This window comes from Drosophila obscura, unplaced genomic scaffold (genome assembly GCF_018151105.1).
Source record: "Drosophila obscura isolate BZ-5 IFL unplaced genomic scaffold, ASM1815110v1 contig_150, whole genome shotgun sequence".
Lineage (NCBI taxonomy): Eukaryota > Metazoa > Arthropoda > Insecta > Diptera > Drosophilidae > Drosophila > Drosophila obscura.
The window spans coordinates 4,715,792-4,741,882 of record NW_024542736.1 but is presented as its reverse complement, the minus strand read 5'-3'; the positions used below and the strand labels follow the sequence as shown (position 1 = coordinate 4,741,882).

General features: G+C 46.0%; 2 protein-coding genes across 5 annotated transcripts; one reads left to right on the top strand and one right to left on the bottom strand.

Moving 5' to 3' along the window:
• The first annotated feature begins 1,378 nt into the window (after positions 1-1,378).
• Positions 1,379-25,438, top strand: LOC111068156 (octopamine receptor beta-1R). 4 transcript variants are annotated; one of them, XR_002607156.2, is made up of 9 exons: positions 1,379-1,512; positions 16,473-17,128; positions 19,835-20,032; positions 20,095-20,266; positions 21,561-21,697; positions 21,792-21,974; positions 22,054-22,207; positions 24,165-24,480; positions 24,534-25,438. XR_002607156.2 is itself a non-coding variant. In XM_022357514.2 (8 exons), exons 2-8 carry the CDS (start codon positions 16,656-16,658, stop codon positions 24,420-24,422), a joined length of 1,575 nt encoding a protein of 524 aa, XP_022213206.2. In that variant the 5' UTR covers positions 1,379-1,512; positions 16,473-16,655; the 3' UTR covers positions 24,423-25,438. The 4 variants fall into 4 exon arrangements, 1 of the variants encoding a protein (XP_022213206.2); XR_002607155.2 differs by having other exon boundaries at positions 24,165-24,769; positions 24,835-25,438; XR_002607157.2 differs by lacking the exon at positions 24,534-25,438 and adding an exon at positions 22,393-22,524 and having other exon boundaries at positions 24,165-24,218.
• On the bottom strand, positions 9,560-10,312 carry LOC111068189 (mobility group protein 1B-like). Its single transcript, XM_022357548.2, has 2 exons — positions 10,112-10,312; positions 9,560-10,033 (listed from the first exon to the last, which is right to left on the bottom strand). The coding sequence occupies exon 2, from the start codon at positions 9,982-9,984 to the stop codon at positions 9,754-9,756; it is 231 nt and encodes a 76-aa protein (XP_022213240.1). The 5' UTR covers positions 9,985-10,033; positions 10,112-10,312; the 3' UTR covers positions 9,560-9,753.
• Positions 25,439-26,091: the final 653 nt, after the last annotated feature.

The following is a 26,091-nucleotide window of genomic DNA, read 5'->3' as shown; positions in this document are numbered from 1 at the left end:
GGACCAGGGGACCAGGGGACCAGGGGACCAGGAGACCAGGAGACCAGGGGATATAAACTAAAGTTCATTAAAAGTAAAATCTTAGTAGCGCACAGGGGTGCTGGGGAAACGAATGTTGAATGCTCTTGAGAAGCTGCACGAGTACTTGTTGGGAAAAAGTTATGATGTACGCACAGGAGTTACACTCTGTGAAAGTTCTGATGTATGTATCTCTGTATAGTTCGTTGTGGCAGGACTTAGCTTGATGGTAAAACTTGATCCCCGCTCTAAGGGCACCAATTGATCCATTATGCACACATCTCCTCATCCCCATCATACCCCCCAACAATAAAGAGTATGTAATAAAGCAAGGGAGAAGCAGAATGTGGCAACCGAGTCCACAACCAAGATGTTTACGACGCTGCTGGCGGGGCATGCAACAGTGGCAGAGGCCACGGCAACCTCATGAATGTCGACGGCTTCGCCTACGCCACAGATAAAAGCGTCCAAGAAAACTGTTGCCCACCCTCCAAAGGAAACCCTGAACACTCGGCAGAAGCAACAGTAAGCCAAGGCGACAGACAGGCGCACACATGCACGGACCTGTCTATCTAAGCCTAAGCCTCCTCCAGGTTATGTGAGTGTATTAAAAGAACATAAAAAGAAGGAACACAACAGAGGGAGGAACATTTAAAAAGGAGAAACGGCAGTGGGGATGGGGAATGCGGAGTGAAAGTGAGCAGTGAGCAGGGGGTCGCACAGATACACAAATAAACAAATTAATAAAAGGCAAATAATGAAACACAAAAGAAGCACGAGTCATAAATTAAATAGAAACAGCGAAAATTACTTACCCAAAAGGCACCAACCAGCGGGTGCCTCAAACAGCAGCAGCACAGGAGCAGCAGGAGCAGCAAACAACAAAAAAAAGTGTCCTCCTGCGTTGCTGCTGTCAATTTTTCGTAGCATACACACAGGCGGCAGCGTCTGTGTCAAAAAACTTTACCAAAAGAAATGACTGAAGGATGAAGACGGGTGGCGGGCAATGGTAGGAAATGTGGCAGGAGCTAGTGGGTGCCAGCACGAATAATCTACTAGCGATTTATTTGTTGCTGTCGCCGTAGACAGAGACAGAGACAAAGACAGAGTCGGAGTCGCAGTCGGAGCCAGAGCTGAAGCCACCCCATCCCATCGGATGTAGCTGACTGATATTTTGGTTACTTCTTTTCCATATTTCTATTTGTGCTTACTTTCAAGTAATGCCGATGCCCATGCCCATGCCCATGCCGATGCCGATGTCGATGCCAATGCCGAGCAGCTGTCGGCAGCGTACAACAAACATCGGTGGCATTATGGTCGGGAGTCGGTGCTCGGCTGTGGGTCGCAGTCGTGCGTTGTCCTTTGCTCCTGTCGGTTGTGTACGCGCTCCGGAGCCTAACTGGGGCCGCCTCGATATTCTCCGAGTCTCCGAATCATTCTGGCAACGGGCCGTGCACACACCTGTGCGCTATCACCCTCCACCGGAGAGTTAACGTAAGCAAATTTGCACGTAAATTGCGCTAAATTATCTACAAAACAACAAAAATTTGCCTGACGCGGATTTCATCGCGTGTGCCCTCCTCCATCCTCCTCCTCCCTTCCAAAGGCCGCCCTCCTGGCTGTGTGCTTTGGAGTAAAGTAAAGTAAAGTAGAGTACACGAGGAAAGGCAGGAAAAACACGAAATAACCGCTAAGTGTTTTACAACTCGGAGGCGTTAAGTTGGCCATCCCGGGACCAAGTCTCTCCGGAGCCCAAGCCCAAGCAACAGCAACAACAACAACAAGTGCGAGTACGATGACGGCAAACAAGAATCTGTGTAAGCAGTTTTTGCCTGGGGGCCTTAAATGCCCGACAGGGCGCTAGTTTGTCAACACTTTTTGCCCAAGTTTAAGTACCATCTCCGGATCTCTTCCATTTTCATGGCTGGCTTATTGAATTTAAAGCAGCGCAAAATACGTGTGAACTACACTTGATAACAGTGAAAGTTATCCAGCAAATGGAGACTAAAATCGCTATTAAATTACGCATAGAACGGAAATGACAAAAACAACTTTCATTTATGGCTCATAAAAAGATAAATTTGTTAACAAATTTAACGAACTATTCGACCTTTTTGTGGGAAAACAGCTTATAATTATGGCAGCATTTATGGCATTGCTTAATTGATTATTTTCTGATGATATTTCAAAGTCCAGCTTAAAAAAGAAAATTCAACAATGTGCTTTCGCTTGAAGCACATCGCACAGGATTTTGCTGAGTTGGGCTCTTGAGTTTTCTGTATGGGATTAGGCCTGCGGCAGTTCAGCGACTCCCACCAAGGTCGTGCCACTTGTCAGCAGGTGGCATTACTCCATGGCTGGCCACATTTTATTTTGTTTGTCAGCATTTACATGTCGTCCGTCCCTGATTCGTTTCTGCCCCGCCCCCCCCAGCCCCCGGCTGTGAACGCGGCCGCGACATTTGTGTTGTGTTCTCCCGTTGGCTACGCATAAATTTTAATAGTTTTCCTATGCCCTAAGTGGCTCTCGATGCCGATGCCGATGCCGAAGTCTGTAGGTTGTTTTGTTGCGGCATCGAGTGTCTAAAAATAAAGTCCGGCCTAGGCTTATCCTTGCCTTGAGCTGTTCAAAATGGAATTATAAATATTTCACGTACCAAAATATAGACATGACCGACTGAAAAGGTTTTTCCCACACACAAACACACATACACTCGAGTAGATCTCTGGTTTTTCCCCACACCCACACCCACCCACACGCACACACCCACTCTGGCTCGTACTTCTCGTAAACCCACTCCTATGTCTCGAAATGTTTCTCCCACATTCTATGCCTCCCACACACAAACACACAAACACACACAGACACAGACGTGCATGGAAGGAAGGTAGGAAGGTGGGTTATTTATTCGCGCATCAGGCACTCGTGGGCCTGTTTAATCATAACGAAATGTGGCTCACCTGAGGAGTGGTGGTGGTGTTGGTGTTGGGGGTGCGTGTGTCGTGGGTGCTGAATTCTGGTTTGGATTTCCATTAGCGCATTTCATTTTAATTAAACTGGCAACTGTCACGTAGCCTGCCTGGTTCGTATCACATCGATTTGTTAGGCATTAGCCCAGTAATTTGCCTGCCTTCACCCTCTCCCACTCCCACTCCCACCCTCTCTCTCTCTCTCTGTGTAAACCACCAACTTTTGCTGTCCTTGTCTGTGTATTTTTTTTTCTGATTTGGTCTTACGGAACTATGAACAAGAAGTTGATAAAGTAAACTTTTCCAAAAAGTTCAAAAGTTTTCCGGCAAATTGCGGTCGGCCAGAGGAAATACTCCCTGCCACACAAGATGAAGGCAACTTTCGGGGACTGCTCGTACAAGTGGAATTTGTGGCCACAATTTCAATATTAATTTCAGCTGAGCCACCCCCCTTTCTACTCCCCCTATCGGGTTTATTACGCCCACCTGGGCAGGTAGGTAAACAATCGAAATTTTAGAAAAATAACTTCCAGCCCCCAATAACCAAGACCCTGATCGCTTATCGCTTAACAATGTGTAAACTCTCTGAACGAATTATTTTCAATAATATTTTGTTGGCGTACGTACCTTGGGCAGCGATTGTTGGAATAGTTTGAGCAAAACTTTCGGGGCTTTCCCCCCAGAAAAAGGGCAAACATACATATGTATGTGCTTGTCGTATTGTACATACGCACAGGCTACAAGGAGCCGCCTCGATGGCTCTCAATTAAACGTATTTTGAGCGTTATGTGCTTCACCACCAACTTACTGAAAAAGTTTCTGTGGGGGAGCACTTTTGGGTTTGGGTGCCAGAAGCCGGGGGGATATTCCCAAAAACTTTTTCAATCGATGCCACAAAAGCAGCGCAAGGCAATTAATGCCACAAACGGGGCAAAAAAAAGAAGCACTAGCTAGAACAAGAGGGCAAAGAAGGAATCGACAGTGGGATACCTGGTACTCTCAGAGCTGCTAAAGGGTGCATCTACTAACAGGATTAGTGTCCTCAGATTGCATGGCTTGATTGATATTAATCGCGTAAATATATTAAAATTGTTTTTGCCACAGCAATCTCTACATATCGATCGTAATTATGATCCAGGGATTTCGTTTCTATAAGCAAATTTAAGTACGAGTCTTACCGCGTAGTCTTTTGCTAATGGGTGTATGGGGGGGTATGGTAAGTGAGAACAAAACTGCGAGTGGAAATTGGCGTGTTTGTCTGCGATTGTTGTTCGTGTTCTTGTTGCGCCTCCGGCATGGGATGGGAATGGGTGGGATTGTGAAGGGGGGATCGTCTGCTTTTGAAGTAGTTCATTAAGTGATTGTTTGATTGATGGTGCCCCGAATGAGTTGTCTGCATCTCCATCTTCATCTGATTTGATTTTCATTGCTCGGGACCGCAGTTGGCCTTTGGCTTCATTTGTTTGGTTTTTAATTGGCCAGAACAACGGGGCTAAATAAGCGGCTAACTAACTGTGCTGAGAGGAGGCTGATAATAGTTTGGACGGGTCTGGGCACGAATCGACCTTGCATGGACTTGCAGCTGAACGGACGAATGGGGGGGGGAGAAACGGCGGCAGAGTCGGGCGCCTCCCTGCTTTTGTTTTGATTGATGACCCAGCTGGAAATAAATTTGAGTGTGTGCTTGATAAGCTTATGCTCCATATATATACCATAATGGTCCTTTGTCTGGCAGTTGATTGAACGGTATTTCAATTAGGGGAAATTGGCATCGTTGCGCGCCCCTCAAATAGAATCGACAGGTTGATGGAATAACTGCCCAAGCGCGGCTCTTGAAATAATTCACAATTAAATATTACTTTCAGCCACAAAATCCAATCAAATTTTGAGTGAAAGCCAATGCAATTAATAATTGAAATTAGTCAAATATTGATGGACAATTGCATGGCATTCACTGCAAAAGGAATATCCGCTTCGACTATGGCTTTTATTTGTTAAATATTTTGGGCAAAAGCATTCCATTTACACGCCAATCAGCCGACGTTTAGTCATTCATTCCATTTGTAGATTCAATTATATACATGATTAGAGAGACACGAAATACAATTCCAGCAACCATCGAAAATCATTCCAAATTACGTATACGCACGCCAATGCGACTGCGACTGCGACTGCACAGTGGCAGTGTACGAGAATGTATGCCCAGCTAACTAGCTGCCAGCAAATAGACACATGTATGTTTGGTGCTATGGAGAGAGATACAGAGGCATACAGGACAAAGGATACGAGGCCATTGTATGGATGAGTGCTGAGGGAAAGGAATCACCCATTCATAAACACATCTGTCTCCCCCCCCTTTGCTCATCCGTCAGCTGGATGGAGTTTGGTTAGTCAAACGTTTCGTTACATTTCGCTGGCTAAAAATACAGGCAGGCAGGCAGTCAGGCAGGCAGGCAGGCAAGCAGGGCTCTGTGTTTCCGTAAGATACACACTGTGCAGGAGTGGATGGGGATCCAGGTTGGTTGGCACTGCCACTGCCACTGCGCTCATCTAATTATAGCTTCATTACGGCGCTGCCTGATGGCGGGAATGGTCTCGGACCGGCCGAAGGACAAACTGCTGTCCAAGTAGGCCATGTGCCAGCTATTGGGCTTTGGCCTAGACATATTATTATCCAGCCAGCTGGGTAGTTTTCACAGCTCCCAATGCGTCTGACAATACCCCACTGCCAACAGCCAGCAGAATCATCGTCATCATCGTCTGCATTACCCGGGGGCGATGATAATGAAGAAAACAGCGCGAAATTGCAGCCATTAGTTGGCCCCAAAAAAGCCATTGAAGAGGCCCAAGAGTGTTTACCACTTGGGCGCTGACATTTTTCTGGAAAAAATGTGACACAACACACACACACTGACACATACATATGGGCGGGGCAGCAGCGAGGAGACGCAGTGATTTGATTGTATTTGATTTGCCTTCACTTTTCGTGTGATTTTTCGATTCTTTTCTCTTGTTTTCGGAGCTCGTGTTGACGCTGATTGAATACAAATACAAATACAAACAAATGGTGCTCACCTGCATGTAAATAAAAGCTTTAATACATCAACAAATAAAGGCATGTCTAACAGTCACCTTGCCGCTCAGCCGCACAGCCACCCAGCCACCTATCCACCCACTCCCCACAGCCCCCACTCTCGTTGCGCCCGCACATCCGTTTCCGTTTCCCTTTCTGTTCAATGTTGGGGACCAAATTCGATTTTCAACATTTTACACTTTGATTTTCGGGGCTGTTTTGTTGTTCTTATATGGCGATGTCCTTGTCATTATGTGATTTTGTATTTTGCAACAATAGAATCAACTTGAGAGGTGGGGGAGGGTAGAAGGTAGAGTAGATCCTTAGCCCTACCTTTCGGAGGGCTTGTCGCCTTGAAAATTCCCCGTAGAGCATTTGACTTTAATGGCGTTCGGCAGTCAGAGTGTATTGACATGTTATGATGCGTGGCCAACAGCGTACACATACTCAGACGTCTTATATATGTATATACACGAGCATATAACTATATACTGATATAGCTTTATATCTGCTGCGTGCGTTGCCTGTCAACACACACTGTCCTGTGCCGTGCCATGCCTTGCCTTGGTCTTCCCTCAGGAACCAGAGCCAAAGCAAAAAAAAAAAACCATTGCCGGACCCCGATTCGATCTCTGCTTTACTTCGAAGTTCGAACCCAAGCCAACCCGCCTCCCTGCTGCAATATACCCCCCCACAAATATATTAATTCAATCACTTTCGCTGCATGCCCCGTTTTATGGGCAGTTGCCCGGCTCTGACCTTATTATATTCGCTTGAAGCACATTTATGAGTTTCAGATTCGGTTTTTGGTTTCAAAGATGAAACTTTAAATTTCCTTCCTGGCGTTGGCTCAAGGAAATGCCCCCCCAAAATCGTAAACCAGACAAAGGACAGGCGTCAAGACCGTCGGGATGTATCTATATCTAAATCTCATCCCTACTGGTGCGGCATTAGATGCTGCCTCTGGCTGTTGTTGTCCTGTCTGTATTGTTTCTTGTCAGCTTGAATTTTTCGTGATTTTTCATGTGCACACTGCCGCGCCGCTGTCTGTCCGCCGAAAGAAAAGCTGAGCTGAACATTGTTTCTGTTTTTCTCTCTCAGTTTTCCCACTCAATATCCTTGCCCCAAGCAATCTACTCGCTCCGCTCTAGGAGGGATATGCTAGGGATAAACTATGGTTATGGTAGCGGTTTGCGGGGAATGTGAATGTGAATGGGGATGAGGATGAATATGACCTTTGCTGACAATCGGTTTCCATTTCCAAATCGCATTATATATGCTGCATCAATAAAAGTTAAATTGTCCTCCGTCCCAGACTGCGGGACTGCGAGAGCATCAATATGGGATTTCATATTTGTCTGTTTAATATTTCAGCTTGGCCGTGGAAAGGATATCTGGGTTATATATCCACATCCTACACACAAATAAAAAAAGGACACTCCAATGAGATTGTGTGGCACAAATAAAAACGAAATTAGACTGTGTGGCAGCAGCAGCAGTAGAAGCAGCAGCAGCGGGCTGATTGAATCCCGAATTGAGTTTGCATTGTGCAGAAGTTGAACAATGATTCACTGCACTCGACGACTGCTGTGACTGCTCATGATAAATCATCTATTGAAAACCATTTGCAAACTATTTTTAGAGGAAAACTTTTGGTGTGAATTGAATAATTTATGGCTCTGTTGCTGTTGTTTTCCGTCAGCAAGTCAGGCAATTACATTTAAATATAATCAAATTAATCTATTTTCGAACATATTCCCCACTACTTTTTGGCTTATTAAAAGTCTATTTATGGACACGTTCCACTTGAAACTGTCTGGCGGTCGTAGCTCTTACGAGTACGTGTGTATGTACCTCCCTTCAGACAGGTCTATGACGCCTCCACAGCGCTGTCTGATATTTAATAAATGAAATGAGAGCAAAGAAAGTTTAGACATGTAAGTGATTTGCTGGCTCTTTAAATTAAATCTCAACTTTTGGCCAACTTTTAACTTTTCCATTGAAATGCCATCAAGTTGTGTGTGAATATTCCTGGAAGAAGTCCCCAAAAGTCAAATTCAATCTGTGAAAAGTGCGTAATTGCAGGGCTAATGGTTCGGGAAAGTTGGCCCCGAAAAAGACATCACCCAATGCCAATGCCAATCCCAATCAAATGTGTTTTTCTTTGTGTGTGTGTGTGTGTGTGGGGGGTGGTAAATAAAATAGGTAGAAAATTGCTGGAATATTAGCCAGGAAAATGCCATAAAAATGTGCTCGCATTTATACAGTGGAGTGTGCTTGGGCGTCCCATAAAAAGCCAGGGACTCGAGAGCAGAACAAAGCCAGGACCAAGTCGATTCACTTGCGTGCCCCTACACATCGAAGCGTGGCATTCTTTTTTTCTTTCTTTCCGTTTTTGTTTTTGTTTTGGGGCCAGTCCCCTTAAGAGACAAAGGCTGTGGGACACACAGATACACACATACACGTACAGAGATACATGCATGGGTATAAATGCAAATGGCAATTGACTTTCACTGCGGATTTCGGGTGGCTCGTTCTCGTACTCGTACCCGTAGAAGGTAGTGGGGTCCTTGGAGGGTGGGCCCAGGCACAATGTCAAATTCAATCGCCAGCGAAGGTCGCGCACTTGGCATGAAAAGGCCAAAGCCAAAGCCAGAGGCAGAGTCAGAAGCAAAAGCACAGAGCCATCGACATTTACTATCGACTTAGGTGAGTGACTCGACTCCGATTCCGATTCCAATGCCGACTCGAGACGGATGCGCAGACGGACTCGGGGAGCCTGGCTGTGCCACGTACGTGATTGAATGCTAATTGTTTGGGCACTGCAGCAGCCACTTCTTGGGGCGAGTTGCCTTTGCCGTTGCCATTGCCACCTTTCCTGTTCCTGTCCAAATACAGTTCGACAATTTTGCGCTTCGTTTGTCAATGTCATCGTCGGGCGGAACTTTTGAATTGTCGTCGACTTCTTGGGGCCATACAATTAATTAACGCTAATGAAGCTGCTGCTGCCTCCGCCGCCTGCTCCTCTGCTCTTCCGCCAACTGTTTGTCTGCCAAAGTTCTTGTTTGTGTTGAGTGGCACATCAGGCGAGGGCGCCAGGGCGACAGGACAGGGTATCTGCACGCTCAAGGTCCTGGTAGCTGTGTGGCGGCAGGTTGCAGGTTGCTCAGCTCGCAGCCAGCTTGCAGCTGCGGATAACAGACAAAACCAAAGCCAGGCACTTGTGCCAAGAGCAGAGCAGGCTGCCTCCGGGCCCCCCACATGCCCGCTGAAACAATCAGCACAAAAAGTAACAGCAATTGTGCAAAATACTTTCCTGTGTTTTTAGTTTTTAGTTTTCCATTTTCATTTTTCTGCCATCACCAGAGAGAGCGTCCCTCCCTCTCCCCCTGTGATTGGGGTATGCTACTTTTTACACTACAATTGGTAGAGTAACTTGAGCTACTAAGTACCACCTAACACGCAAAAGTATTATTTATTTTTATTATATTTATTTATATTAATTATTTATTTATTATTTATTTTAGGCTAAACATTTTTCTGCACCAACGACTTAAATAGTATTATCCAAAGCATTTAACGTGAATTAATTTGTGTGTGTTTGCTTTGAGCTGTGAGTCCAGCCCGTGAGCTTATTGAACTGAGACTTCGAATTTTGATAGTGGAATTCGACTAATCATCTGCCTAACGACGCTATTGAGACTTCCAGTCCTCCAACTTCTTCTTATAGCTGAGCATTGCCAGAGAAGCTTTAGACTTCCAGTTGTCTTTCTGCTCCTCCCTCATCTGCCGCCAGATCTTGCCCGCACGTCTGCCCACCTGGGTGACGCTGTAGTGGGGATACCGCTGCTTGATGCAGCGACGTCCCAGTGTGTTCAGCCACAACATATATGCCGAAACCGGGCGCTTAGGACGAGGCGACATGCTGATTAATTCCGCCGTTCAATATTTAAAATCAAAATATACGTTGGCTCTACACAATTATGTTAGTTGAAACGGAACAAAAATACTATTAGTTTTTTAAACAGAATATGAATTTGGTTGAGCTTACAGTTTTGCGGTTGTTGTGTTCCTTGTGGAATGCGAACGTTAAACGAACAATTTCCGACACTGATATTTCAAGACGTCTAAATTCCAGCAGGGTTTAAATCCAAAATAATTACGAGCTTTGTAAAAAAAAATTTGTTTTGTTGAGTCTACAATGTGAGAGTGTGATATTTGATGTTTCCCGTATGAAAGCTGACGATGTACTGGAATATTATTGAAAATTATATACAAAGGGATCGGTTAATCATTGACAGCCTACTTTGTGTTGGAAAAAAAAACAAATCTATCAGGCTGAAAGTTTACACCGAACCTGTTCCCTGTAGATGTATTAAATAATTAAGTTTGAGCCTGGAGATGTGGCAGCCCAAGACGTCAGCTCTCATGGGAACAATGGCTCTGAAAGGGTATTTAAATATTCGTTTCGCGAAGAAAGTCTTTCCTTGCTGTATTTGTTGTGAGTGTGGTGTCCTTGATAAGGATGCTTCTTTTCTATTGTTAGCTTGGCATTTTAAAAAATGTTCCCAACGTGCAGCAGCGTTCTCTCTCTCTCTCTCTCTCTCTCTCTCTCTCTCTCTGCCCGACTCTCCCTCTCTTGCCTTGAACCAGCGAGCGGCTTTTGAAGTATGTTTGTATGTTGCATGACTGCACGTGCCTCTACGCCCTGCCACCCATCCCGCCCTCACATTCTGCCACTCTGTCTCTGTCTTTGTCTTTCTTCTCTTCTCACTCGCACTCGGAAATAATTTGAAATGCAAAATCAGGCGAAAGGCAGGCACAAGGCGGCAGTGCGGACTGCAGACACCTGCTCGCCGTCGCCGCCGCAATCTGTGGGTCCAGTGGGTCCATTGGGTGTTGTTCCAGTGCTGTTCGGTGGGTCCTAAGCACACTCAAACATGCACAGACATGCATGGAAACATACATCTTACAGGCAGCCACAAGCTCGCTGTTACGAGTGCCAGTACACCCGTGCATACCATGAGAGTGAGAGTTTATACATACATACTTACGCAGTACTCTTCGCAGCAGCTGAACGGCCAGTCGTGCGTAGCTCTTAACAATTTGATACCCTGTAGCTGTGCACGAACAGGCATATACGCGACAGCTCACGCTTTGTCTAGCTTGTTGCTTATGTTTAATTTATTCCACGCAGCGACAGAGAGCAGCACCCTGTATTTCAATTAAAGCGCTGGAGACACGTTTCAGCCGTTATATTTTTGTGTCTGTCATTCCAAAACCTCTCATCACGAGAGTCAGCAGTAAAGCTATGCGATGTAAATTTATTTTAATGTAGCCTGGCTGCTGCGTGTGTAAATTTGGTCAACCCAACGCACCAGGAGTGCCTGGAACGCCACTGAAAAGAGGCAAGCAGGACACAGGACACAGGACATGTGGGCAAACAGTTTTCACACTTTTTGGCTTTAAGCAGGAGTTGTAGTGCAAGCGTAACCGTAACCGTAACCGTATAAATGTTATAAACTACTGCCGGAAGCGGGGTCACATGCATCATGGATCGCAGTGGGGAGCCCTGCCCTGCTGCCCTGCTGCTCGGCGTTCAAATATTCTCAAATATTCAACAGTTACGAGTATGAGCGATGGAAGCGATGGATGCCAGCGCCCCGAGATCTGCTGCCATGGAATGCAGTTACAATGCAAATGGCAAACTGCAGACACACAAAGAATACATATGTACATACACATACATGTTGTATGTATTGTTATTCCTGTGAAATATACTGCAGTTATGCTGCAAGATAAAACTCTGAACATACTCTGGGCGCGGGTGTGGGAGGAAAGCAGCATCAGCAGAAGCGTCTGCGGCTGTGGCTGCGGCTGTGGCAGGCATCGAAATTAATTAAAAATTGCATAACCGCCACTTTTACGGAAAGGCAGAGGCTGGCAGGTCTTTACTGTGTGTGCTTGTTTGTCTGCCCCTTTGCCGAGGCGCTTCTTAGTGTCTGACCCAATTTCCGCTAGACAAGAATGCAATCTAATTAGCGGAGGGAGTCCTCTCCTGGCAAACAGATAAAATTACTGCAAACATTATGAAATTTATTTGCCATACGACATGGAAAAGGATACCTCTCCAGCTCTTTGACCTGGCCATGCTGTTGTGGTTATTGTTTAAATATAATATGTGGCAAAAGTCCATGAAATAAACCGATATTTTAGGGCCTGCTTGTGGCTGCTATTATTATTTACTATATAATTAATATGTACATTTATTAATGCGCAGCTATTGTATATCAATGCCATTTGGCATTCATGCATATTTGAAACTGTAATTCCTATTTTCTGCCTGCAGGGGGCGGGGTGTGGGACTGGCAGTGGGAATGCGCACTGCACTGTTTGTTTTTGTCTGGAAATTGCCAGTAAATTTGGCTCAAATTATGCAGTTCATTATTCAGACAGGGCTCGGAACAGGCCATGCCGCCTCCATGGCTAGGCCGCAGGAACCGCAACAGCAGCAGCAGCAACTGACCAAGAGCTGGAGCAGCCGTCAACGCTGCTGTCTGCTGTCAAGCCTCAAAAATGCAAACCTGAAAAATGCCAACTAAAATGCTCATCTATTTTCGGCCCCCACCCCCAAAAACTTGTATGTGTGTGTGTGTGTGTGCGTGTGGTGTGTGTGGGGGGTGGGGGTCTGTGTCTGTGTGTAATGTAAGCCAACTGTACAAAAGAATGCTGCTAGAGAATGGGCAGAGCACTGTGGAGGCCAGAAGCAATGCAAATGGAGCTCCTAATACTGCAATTTAAAATGTAAATGCGAACAAGGCCAAGAGACCAGACCGCTGATGGCCAGCATATGAATATGTATCTGTGTGTGTGTGTGTGTGTGTGTGTGCAAGAAGGGACTGGAAAGATGGCTGGATGAATAATTGAACTTTCCCTTCCGCCCCGGCAGCCTGATTGCCTGATAGCCTCCTGAAAGCCACCAGAACTTGTGCCCATGTGCAAGGGGGTATGGGGGGGTGTGGGTTCCGCTTCTCGCTTTACATTTTTCTTATTTTTGCTTTCGTTTTTGTTCAGTTTCCTTTGTTGTTTGATTTGGCAAATGGTCGAAACATAAGCGAAACAAAGTTAACTCTGCTTTTGGTTTTCCCTTCGGTGATCCCCCCAGAACCCCCAGAACCCAGATGGAGTCCTTGTTTCTTTGCTGCGGCTGACCGCTGTCAATTTATCTTTGCATATTTCCAGGCGTCCAATTAGTTTCGTCTCGCTGCCATTCGATTCGTTTTCCCATTTCCGCCTTCCGTTTTCCCTTTCGATTTATCCGGGGGTGGGGGAGAGGGTGACAACAGTTTCAGAACCACCGATTACATTCCCTTCGATCGGCTTTTGTTCCGTGGGGCTTTGTCTTAAGGCTTTTAGCACTCAATTAAATCGCTTTGCGAAGGGTCGTATTTATGAGTTTGCTTCCTTTGTGCTGTCTTATGGGTAATGCCGCCCGTGATAAATGACTTCATCTCCATTGGGTCACTCCATTAGGAGGCAGTGCGTGTGCTTAAGTGGCATTTTCGGGCCACAAATCGATTAGCGGAAAGGATGAAAGGAAAAAAAATAAACAGAGAGAAACAACAAAAAAGAAACCTCTTGTTTCCTTGCATAAATTAAAAATTAATTAAATCCCAAGAAAAGCGGACACCAACTGCCATTCGAAAAGTAATTAAAGCTGACCATCAATCTGTGGGCGAGACAAATCCCACGCCAAAGTCAAGCCCAAACCCAAGCCCGAATCCAAATCCCAGCCAAACATAAGCCGTAGAACAGCAAGAAAAAATTCGACAAATTCTAAATAAATTTGTGCGGCTTTGTGTGGGGTTTTGGAGAGAGCAAACAGCATCGCTTGTGGCCGGGACTAATGCGCTCAGCTGTAAGCAAACAGGCCAAATTCAAATAAGCAAAGAATAAGTTAGAATAAATAACTAACAAGCCAAAGACCCGCCGAACTCCTATCCCCCAAACAATGGGCCACACAACTATACAAAAGAGATGAATCACAGCCCACACAATGGGTGTAGAATTTCGACCCATAGAAACCACACACCACCACACACCATTTGGATTATAGAGAGGGAATTACCAGACCAGACCAGACCAGACCAAAGTATACATTTCTTTTGATCATTGATTCGTTTAAAGTTGGTTTCATATCATTTATGAATTAGATACCTTGAGGAGAGCTCCGCTCGTTCAGCTTATCCCTGAATTCACACATAAAACCATTTTTATCGCCTGCCCAGCATTTGCATCCACTGTACGCTCGGCTAACTTCGAAAGGTCGAACGAATGAATGAATCCCAAAGGCAAACAGGCGCTGCCAGGTCCCAGATACTTTAACAAATAAAAGTCGTTTGGGGAAAAGGTAAAGATGCGGGCAAGATCTGGGCGGATTTTCACTGGAAAAAGGAAAAACATTATAAAGAAATATCAGATAAAATGGAGTGCGGGAAAGCACGCCACACCTGCTGCATATTATGTATTGTGCGACGCTTTTTCCTTCCAACAACCTCTGCTCTTCACTCAAACAAAGGCTGGAGCCAGAAAACTGGGCCCTGGATGGGCTCTCGGGCCCGTGTTCTCCGTGCTGGGCTGGGCTCCTGGCGAGGCTGTTGTCGCTATCTTGCTTTCGCTTGCTGTTATTTTTATGACGTATTGACAATGCGTTTGACAAAAGCACTTGGCTCCTAAGAGGAGGAGCAGGAGGAGCAGGAGGAGCAGGAGCCAGAGGCATGCGATAGTAAAAGAGGAGGCTCCAGGGAAAGTGGAAAAGCGCGACTGCCATGCTTTCAATTTGTTGTTCTTTATTGATTTAAAGTTCACTTCAGTCGCGGTCGCTTTGTGAATGAGTGTCATACACACACTCCCGCACAGAAACCACATAAAACTCATTTCCCTGAAGGTACACAGAGGGAAATAGAGATGGGAGTTCCACCACGTTGGTCCATCAGTCGAGGGACCACCCCCCACTCACACACACAACACAACACTCAAATAAATAGAATCCCTTTGCCGCTGAAATTCGTATTTGTCTGCTGAAGTTTACTTAGTTTGTCTAACATGGGAATTACACGTGGTAGGGATGGATGTGGCTGGAGTCCACAAATGTTTGGGAACAGACAAAAATGAGGAGCAGCACGAATACCCTTCGGCTCTCAAGTATTTGCCCAAAATGTCGTGTGGTGGCAGGAGGCTGGCATCGATTACGCGGCAAGCAAATTGCAAAATAAATGTACATAATTTGAAAATTGACATTTGCTAATGATAAGCCTCTGCTGCTGATGATAAAATATAGCCACCATGAAGACCAGTGAGAGACATCGAGCAGCAGGCACGAGTGGCAGCAGCAGCAGCTGCTTCCGTCAACCCAACGGAAGGAAGCAAATTTTAGGCCCAAAAGCGAGCGGCAATTTCCCCCTCACGGCTCCTGTGAGCATGGAAGCTGTTTATGGTAAATTAAACCAATTGAGTGGGATTACGTCTAAGGCACTACTCCAACTCCACACCCCACACCCCATAGCCCATACCCCTGCGCCCTTGGGCACTCTTGGAAGTGTTTTCATTTTCTGTGTGGGTTTCAATTTCATTGTCTGCCCGGCTTTGTATTCACAGAGCCTGCGGCTAACGAAATTTATATACCCATGCAATGCCATCAAAGGCGCAAGGTGTTTATGGGCTTAACTCTGGCTATGACTCTGACTTTGGCTCTGACTGTGGCTCCGACTCTGACTATGGCTCTAGCTCTCTGGCTGTGTCTGTGTGCCTGCCTGTCTCTGATATTTGCATGTTCTACAAATTGTTCCATGCCACTGAAGCTGGTCCTTTGGGTAGGGGGTTCCCTGCCTGTTCGTCCTGAATGGCAGATAGAAGACAAATAGCCAGCACGTTGCGGTTCATTTAACTGCCACAACAAATGCCAAATTGATGCAAATGTAAATGCAAATCGAATTCAGAACGCGTCACTGGAATTCCAAAACAGGAATCAAATCTTTCAAATTAAGCCCCAAAGAAGTGGCAATACTCTACATCTACAATCTCGAATGACATCGGAGCAAGAGCAGATCCTATAAATGATAGCTTGAATTTCACTGCAGAATCTAAAGTGGCGGCCAAAACAAAACTGTTATGAGCTGAATTTATATCGCCTGCAGAGTCCCTTGCAGCAATCGTAAGGCAATAAATAAATTCCAATGCTCTTTTAACCTCAATAAAGCATAAAGGAGCGCAGTATATATTTGTTTTTATTTAAGTACCATGATTAATATCTATGCAGAATAAAACCCACTCATCAGCATTGAGAGAATGGCGGGACTCGAGAGGCATTACACAAATCTGACTGAATCAATCATTTATCTTTTCAATTGCAGGACTTGGCAAACGATTGGCCGTAATAGCATTCATTGAATCCGAAAGAGCAAATGTCGGGCAGGGCCTCATGTCGTTCCCGTTGAGTGGCCATAGCTGCATTGGCTTTCGCCACTGAACACTCGCACTTACTGGTACTTTGTCGCGTACTCCGCCTCGTTCTCCTGTGGATTCTGATACTTACTATGACGCTCTTACAAAGACTTACAACCACGGCAGCCAGCACGGCCAGGACAATGCTAGAGGGGAGCTTCAGCAGCAGCAGTGCCAACAGCAGAACAAAGGAGTCACAGTTCCAGTTACAGTTACAGCCATTCAACGTACCGATGCCACTGCTGGAGGCTTCGGCATCGCATGCCCGATATTTGAATTTCATTGCCGACGGGCTGGTGGACGAGGGTGCTGGGAGTGCAGGAAGCGGCGGCAGCGGCAGCGGCATCAGCAGCAGCTCGGTCACCATCGAAGACGTTGTGTCTGGCCGAGGACAGGACATGAATGGCAGTGCCGGTGCCGGTGCCGTAGCCGACGACGATGCCGAGGGCAGCACACATCTGACATTCGTCTTCGTCAAGTGTTTCATTATTGGTTTCATCATACTGGCCGCCATCCTGGGCAACATGCTGGTGATTGTGTCCGTTATGCGCCACCGGAAATTGCGGTGAGTCCTGTCCTGTCCTGTCCTCTCCACATTGTCCGCATAGTGGTTGTGTGTGTGTGCTCATATGTCTGACCGCTTGTTTGTCGCCTTCTCATTAATTTATCGCCCGAGTATCAAGTGGTCCATGTTAATCGACTGCGTTTCAATTACATTGAATTCATTTGGATCGCTTGCTTTAATTTTGTGGAGAGCTTCATTCGAGTGGCAAGTTCTTGAAGCAGCCGTCGATTGCTTGACTTTAAACGAATGATGAATTTATTGCATGTTTGTAAGTGTAAGTGTAAGCGTAAGTGTTCCTCCGTTTCTGTCTTGATTCTTTGGCTTTTGTTGTGGAATTGCGTGGATGTGACATTGCCAGATATAGCTGTCAAGGACATGGCCTCTGGCCTTGGCTCGTATTTCGCACCTTCCTGCCTTGACCACGGTGGGGGTTGTTCGCCTTTGTCCACCTCGTTTTTGTGTGGCCATTAATTTGTCATCATTTATCATATTTTTCCAACCGTTTTTGCGTGCCAAGCGAACAGAACTCGTCTCGTACATTTGATTTGCGATGCATGGGGCGTGGCTGGTTGATTCCTTTGCCTTTGCCCAAAGACAGAGTCGCATGCCTAGATACGGTCGTAATTACATTACAAATGTTAATAAAGGGCGAGCATTAAAATATGGTTGCCTACTTAGGGGGATGGGATGCGCCACTGCCTTTTACTTTATGTGCGGCCATATAATTTGTCAAATTTATGAATTGAGCGACGCCTCCACATGAGATATGCCTTCCAGGTAGTCCGCCTCGGGCCTCGTCATTCGGTACGTGTTTTAGCCGCAAATTCATAAGCCCAACCTCGCTGGCATTTAAACAACCAAACATAAAACACTCAGACAATAAGGATGCGCAGACCAGAGCAGGGGGCGGGCTTCGGGGCGACAATGCTGTAACCTAACCCCCGGTACGTTCAATGTCAAGGCAGAAGACTATTAAAGCAACCTCAAAAAAAAACGTTGCCATTGCCATTGCCTCTTGGCAATGCCTTGGCGACATGGAACACACAAACACACACACACCTGACATTTGTGTGTCGGTCTCTGTCTCTCTCTCTCTATGAGGTCTCTGAGACCGAGACCCAAGACCGAGACAGAGGCTCATTTAGCCTGCCAGGGACAGGCAATTTGGGACCTGACCCTGACTGCGTCTACGAGTATTTCATGTTGCCATTTTTATCTCGACGGTTTGTGCCTCTTCCTTGCCTTCGCTTTTGCTTTTGCTTTTGCCTTTGCTGCTCCTCCATTATTGTGCTCATTGTCATGTGCGTTTTCCGCACCATTTTCACCTTTTATGCCTGGGTGCACAGTTTAAATCATCGCGGCAAATTAGACATAATTACGAAACAACATGTATTCCCACTTAGGCCTCCTCTATCTTCTGTATATGGCCTCGCATGGGCATAGACACATACATACGGATAATATATCCCAGGAGATGGACAGTTACACCATAAACCTCTATAATAAAAGCCAACAGAATTGCCTGGCATTCACCAATCAATAAATAAAGTGACAAATTAAAGAGAAACTTCCGTCAGGGTCAAGGTTTCTTTTCCTTTTGCCATTAGCCGCCATGCCACTGCCATCGAATGACGGGAGCAAAACTGCCAACTCATAATTGTAATCAAACTTTACACCTATCCACCATCCCCACCCACTCTTCTCCTCTTCCGCCTGCTCCTGACATCCTCCTCTTTTATGTCCACCCACTATATAATCGGCTTTCGAGCGACGCCTCAATAGCATTTTCATTCTGCTTTTGATGCGGCTGTTGTGCCCTTTGTACGGCATTTTGCAGTAGTTAAAGCTCGCCCTCCACCGGTCGGTTGACTCCCCTTTGCGGCTGGGTACTCTTAATTAGGTTTGTGGGCGGCAGTTCAATGTCCCGGTGAAACGTACAATTTAGCCAAAAGGAGACGAGACCCATTGTTAGCCGGGCCAGATATAGATAGACGATATAGGTCAAAGACAGTGCCGGGCCACGACTCAGTTTCAATTTCACTTCCTCGTTTGGTGGAAAGTTTCCCCCTCATTCATATTAAATCATTTCAGTTTGGTTTCCCTTATTTTCCTTCGTCAAAGTTTCATTGGAAAAGTATAATTTACTCGCTCATAGCTGTGAGCTGTGTGTGTGTGTGTGTGTGTGGGAAATCTCTTCTGATGGCCTCCGACGATAAACGTATTTGCCATCCGCCCGCCATGTTGCGTATACGCCGCGTGCACATAATTGACTTAACGTTTTGCGGTGCCACGCAATGCTGCTGATTGTCGGTGGAAGTTGTGGCGTTGTGGCGGCGTTAAGCTAATTATTAATTAACCCATTAAACAATGAAATCCACTCTGAGGAGCGTCAAGCCACCACACGCGGCGAATGCGCAATGGCAATGTGAGTACCGCACCATCAAAGTGCCACAAAGTTTTCAACTTTAGATCCAAGACTGAGCTGAGGAGGCGATTAGCACTAAGAGCGTGCCACTGCGTGCCACTGCGAGCTGAAAGCTTAATGCTTAAATTCAATTTGAGAGTAGTTTGAGAGCAGTCTCCTTCGAGAAGAGTGACTTCCGTTTGGGTGTGTGGTTGTGTGTGTGCTGGCTTCCGCTTTCCTTCCTCCTTGTCTTGTGCCTCTCCATCTGGACGTTGGTTTTACGCTTTCTTTCATTTTTGCAGCATCATTACCAACTACTTTGTGGTTTCATTGGCCGTGGCCGACATGCTGGTGGCCCTCTGTGCGATGACATTTAATGCCTCCGTTATGATCTCGGGCAAATGGATGTTCGGCTCCGTCATGTGCGACATGTGGAATAGCTTTGATGTCTACTTCTCCACGGCCAGCATAATGCACCTCTGCTGCATATCGGTGGACAGGTGCGTGTTTGCCCCATTCAAGGGAGAGGCAATTTGATTTATTTCAAGTTATTATCTTCCAGGTACTATGCCATCGTCCAGCCACTGGACTATCCGCTCATTATGACGCATCGGCGGGTTGGCTACATGCTGCTGATGGTCTGGCTCTCGCCAGCACTGCTCTCCTTTCTGCCCATCTGCTCGGGCTGGTACACAACGAGCGAGAACTGGAAATATCTCAAGTCGAATCCACATGTGAGTAGAGCACTTAAACTGCAGTCGGCAGACTTTAAATGGCAGCAGCCAATTGCCAATTAAGTACGAGCTGAATCAATGTAGCAAAACCACTTACTTTTTTCATTCAATTTGGTTTTGGTCAGCAATGCCCTCACAGATTTGTTTGAAGTTCAGTTTGCCGTGCCCTACCTGGGACTGGACTCGACTGGGCTGCTCTCTGCATTATTTATTCAATTTTCTAGCACATCAAACTAATAGAAAATTCTAATTCAGTTGATGTATGTACATACATTCGGTGTCGTGTCCGTGTGCGGTATCGACTTTGCATGCATTTTGCATCACATCAGCCGTGTGTGTGTTCCGTGTTCCATAGACAGATCCTAGCCCGGGGGCATCCAAGGGGCATAGGCAGCCCAGCCCCCGTATCAACAGAAATTGATTTATGTTTCTGTGTGGCCGAAGCAGTTTTACGCCTTTCAGGCGCTCAGCCGACAGGTAGCATATTTATTACTCCATTTTATTGGTTTCCTCCTGCCACCTACCTGCTTCGACCTGCGGCCCAGTCCAAATATTTGCCAACTTCTGAGGATGCCGATGCCGCCCATTCCTTCATGGCGCCCTCCTCCTCCTCCTCCAGTTATCATTGCGCAATAAAAATGCTGATGTAGAAATAAATGTACATAATTCTATTTGGGCTTTGCATTGGGTATGACTTTGGCACAGGCTGTGCATAATTTTCGCGTCCTGCGACTGCCTGTTCCTGCTTGTTCTTGTCTGTGTTCCGTGCCTCACCTGCCTTGCCCGTCTGCCTGCCTGACTGCCTGCCAAAGCTTCATTGAAAGGCCTTTGCATACATTAGCATTCGAGTTGGGCTTTAATTAGTTTTACTTGTTTATGCTAATAACAAGAAGCCAGGAACACGCCCGTTCGTCAGGGCGGAACTTCGTCCTTGCCATAAATCTGATTAGATGTCTTCTGGGCTGGCCTTTTGTCTTGCCAGCGCCGTAATGCACGCTGTGTAATTGAGTTTTTATTGCCGCAGTTGGCATTGCAATAATCGCATTACGCATACGCAACGTTGAGCAGCAGCAAGTTGCATTACATTCCATTACTGGTACGCGACCACAAGCCCCGGGGTACTCGACCCCGATTCCCCAAACCCCAGCACATTCACATCCATTTTGATTTATTGACAGCCGAAGCGAGCTCTAATTGAGTTGCCTTTCTGATTTCCTCCACTCCACTCCACTCTGTTCTCGGTTCTATTCTATTCTGTTCTGCTCTGCTCTTCTCTTCTCTATCAATTTGCCAGATATGCGAATTTAAAGTGAACAAGGCGTATGCCATTGTCAGTTCGTCGATGAGCTTCTGGATACCGGGAATCGTGATGCTGTCGATGTACTACCGCATTTACCAGGAGGCCGACCGGCAGGAGCGTCTCGTGTACAGGTAACCCCCAACCCCAAACCCCAACCCAAACATCGGCCAAGTGGCCAATTCATTTGGCCAGCGGCAATTAACGCTAATTACTTGTGCGAGCCAGGTCCAAAGTGGCGGCACTCCTGCTGGAGAAGCATCTGCAGATTAGCCAGATACCCAAGCCCCGGCCGAGCATTCAGGTGGAGCAATCGACCATAACGACGATGCGGAGGGAGCGAAAGGCGGCCCGCACCCTGGGCATCATAATGAGCGCCTTCCTCCTCTGCTGGCTGCCCTTCTTCCTCTGGTGCGTATACAGCGGATACAACTTGATACCTGCACAGTTTTCCAATCATCTAATCCCATTTGGCTCCACTTCTCACCAGGTACATCGTCTCCTCCCTCTGCGAAAGCTGCATTACTCCGCGTATCGTGGTGGGCATTCTCTTTTGGATCGGCTACTTCAACTCGGCATTGAACCCCATTATCTATGCATATTTCAATCGCGATTTCAGGGCTGCCTTCAAGAAGACGCTCAAGGTGAGTACCACCTGGTTAGAGGTGATGGAGGTGGTGATGGGGCTGGGACTGGAGCTGGGGGTTTGGGTGGGGATGTGTTACATCTATTGAGTAATTTTTACCTTTTTTCGACATTGAGTTCTATTCGATTCCGCTATTGATTCGGCCCCACCACTACCACTGAATTCTCTGCACACCCGTCCTAGACTTAGTTAAGAGTTCCGGCCACTGCTGCAGCGACCAAGGACGGGGACAGCCGCACGGCAACGAGAACGATGGCATTGAGACCCACAACAGCCGCATCGAGAAGAGCCACCGCCATGGGGGCGCACATTTTGGTAGCTACGAGTACCTATTGTATCGTATCTTCAGCAGCCGCATTGGCACATACTCGTACATACACAGCTCGTACATACATACATACTCGTATATAAAGAAGTAGTAAGCCAAGTAGCTCGACTTGGAAGCGTAGCAAGAGTAGCGTACTTACACACATACTTACATACTTATTAGATGATTGCTGATAATGGCTGCTTGATACAAAATCATCAAATCAAATATCAAAACTCTATGCCATCTTTGCCTGAAGAACTGAATCTCTGCACGTGCCTCTGACTCTTTGCTCTTTGCTATTTGCTCTTTGCCTGCCTGTGACTTTCTCTCTTGCTTCGCTCCTTCATCTCCAGCGCCAAACTCTTCGCCCGGAAACAGGATGTGCTGCCTGCAGTCAGTTTAACGCTTTAGCTCTCTAATCGCTCAACATCTTGCCTACCTCTTCATCTCGCTCTCTCTCTCTCTCTCTCTCACTCACTTTCTCTCTGTCTCTCTTTCTCTGTATTTCTTCCATGCACAGCTGGGGCTTTCTTTGCTGATTCGTTGCCTCATGCCCGACAAAAGCTAAACGCGCCCGAGTATGCAATAGAAAGCATAAAATGTAATATTTAAATTAAAAGCAAAAACTCTTCTCCACTTGTATATGTATGAGTATGCACACTCACACACTAACACTTGCCCGCTAGCTGGAACAACAACAACACAACACAACACCACACACACAAAAATGTTTGAAACACAAATGTCTGATGATGAAATGTTATTTTTCCGGGCTCTTTTTTTATTCCTTTCTCGTCAAAAAAAAAAAAGAATGTTCCCCTTTGACACAAACACACGCACATGCACCCACACAGTTGCCCAAATGGTTGGACACACACACACACACAGGACTAAGGTCCTGGGATCCCTTTTTTCTACGAATATCCGCCCTTTCATTTCATTTTGTTTAGCATTTTTATACCCTTAAAAAATCCACGGGTATCTGTGGGTTCTTTGGGTGTTCTTTGTTTTTTATTATCATATCTAATAGCCGACTCGGCATAGTCCTATCCGTCTATATGCTCTCTGATCTATTCTCTTTCTGCACTGACTTTTGACTTTTAAAGATATTCCATAAAATCCCATTTTATCCACAGAATATTCCATATAAAAAAAACACTGCCTGTCCATGATGGTATGGCAAGGGTATCAACTGTTTCGACACCCCCGAATGTGGACATTCCATGTTGAGTTTAGCATTTTTTGTGTGTATTTTTTTGTGTGCCATTTTTGGGTTTTTTCTTTGTTTTTTGTGTAAAGCCAAATTGTCACAGACATGTGCCGCCGCCACCACTTGCTCGCAAAGTCTTCATCTATCCGCTTGCTCTCTGCTAACCCGCCCGCCTGCTCACTCGTGCCTCGTCGTGTCCCGTCCCGTCCCCAACGTCGTTTGCCTATGCTTATCCTTTAAGTACTGTTACTACATATACTCCTACTCCTACTCGTACTCGTATTCGTCCAACGTAGTGGGCCACGTCTCTGTGGCAGCTCTATTAAGTTATAACACATCTAATGCATAACATACATACATATATCTGCGACTATGTCCTGGCCAGAGTTGCGGGACCTTCTCCACTACCAATCTCTGCTTTTCTCTTCCCCGCAGAGCTGCTGTTCGTTTGCGTTCATCGATTGTCGCCCCAGCCACTGGAGGGGTGGCGGGGATCTCGACTTTGGCGCCCCCAGCAGGAGGGGAACCAACGGCGCCAGAGTGGGATCGGGATCGGCCGAAATGCCCAACTGCATAAACTCAACGGCCTCCTCGGAGATACACATGGGTGTGATGCGAGCCAGACAGTACGCCGTCAATGTGACACCCACCACGGATGCCCAGCAGCAGTTGCATCCTCTCTACACCAACTAATCCCCATCCCCCGTGGGATGCTCCGCCATACACACTACCCGTGCGTAGTTGTCTACAGGTGCACAGCTACGGCCAGATTGAAAAATTAATCACAAATTCCCCACACTGCAGCAGCAGGAATTTCCAGAATTTACACAAAAGCTACAACAAGAACAAAAAACGACAATCCCACAGATAAAGAGAGCCTTCAAAGGGTGCAGCCGCAAAACAAAATGCACAAGGAAGATGGCTTGAAATACACATAGAAATATTCGGACAGGAATGCAGGAGCAAGGAATTCCATAGAAAACATTCAGTTGACGTTTAGAGAGCGGTTTTTGGCCGAGAACACACAAGTTAATATAGATGTATGTAAATTATGAATATTGTATGTTTGATATACGTATATGTAGAGCTAGCTGTTAACCCATAGAACGAACCAGAAGCTACGGAAAAGGAATGCAATTACAGTGAAAAGACAAAGCAGAAAGTTTTCCTTAGAACTTGAATTTAATTTGATTTAATATTTCTGAAAGAAATGGTTTTACTTTTGAACCGTTTGGAAGTCCTTTTGGTTACACCTTGGTGGAAAATATTTGAATGATCTTGTTCATAGAACTAAAACCAAAGAAACCTGCATACTACATACATATATAGATGGGTGTCATATACTACTACATATATATAACCATATACTATAATCATACTTAATACATATACGCGTATAGAGAGCATAGAGCAAACACACACATAATCATATCCATTGGGTCTATTAGCCACTCAGCTCTGCCGTTAGTAGTAGCTGCCGGACTTCAAGTCTCTCACAATTGTTGTATGTAGTGCAAAGCCACGTAAATAACGAATATGTATGAACTATAGCTACCTTTACCTGCTGATCCAACTGTCGATACGATTACATAGCTATACCTGCAAAGATATTGTATTTAGAGGAAATTGACATTCATAGAACAGTTTCGTAGACCCCTCCTAACCCCAAACAAGCTGTTGTTCTGTTGCCTAGACAATCTTACTGAAATGAAAGCACACAATAAAATGCTCCACAACTTTCCCTCTCATTCTTGGCCAGCCCAAAACCAAACAGCTCACAATCGCATTCGCAACTGTAACTGCCAAGCCCCCCCCGTACTGTTACCCCCACCCCCAGCCCCACAATTTGTCATCGCTGTTCGCCGTCGCCCCCATAAATCAAAGAGAGTTCAGCGGGGGTTCAGTTTCAGCGTAGAACAAACAAGAAATTGGCTGGAATTGTTTGCCTAAAATATTAAATCGTTGCAAATGCGAATACCAGCAAAGCGCTCACTTTTTTCCTGCGATTCATAGTCATTATTTAAAGCGCCGGCTTAAGAGCTCACCGCTGTCGACAAATTGGCAACCGTCACCCTCCCCGTCCGCCCTGTCCTGCTTTCTCTTTGGAACTCCGAATGACTACGGGGTATATTATACGTAGTATCTTTCCTTCCTTCCTCTGCCTGCTCGTCCGCCAGACTTGTCAATATTTGCTTTATTTAACTTTCGGCGCTTTGTTTAAACTGAAGAACGCCACGCCACGGGCATAAGTTTGCCGTCAGCAACGCTGATAACATTCGGAATGTAGACAAATATTGTTAGCTAAATTAATGTTAAATGAGCAAACGTAAGCGTGGGCAGGGGGCAGAACGAATGGGCGATA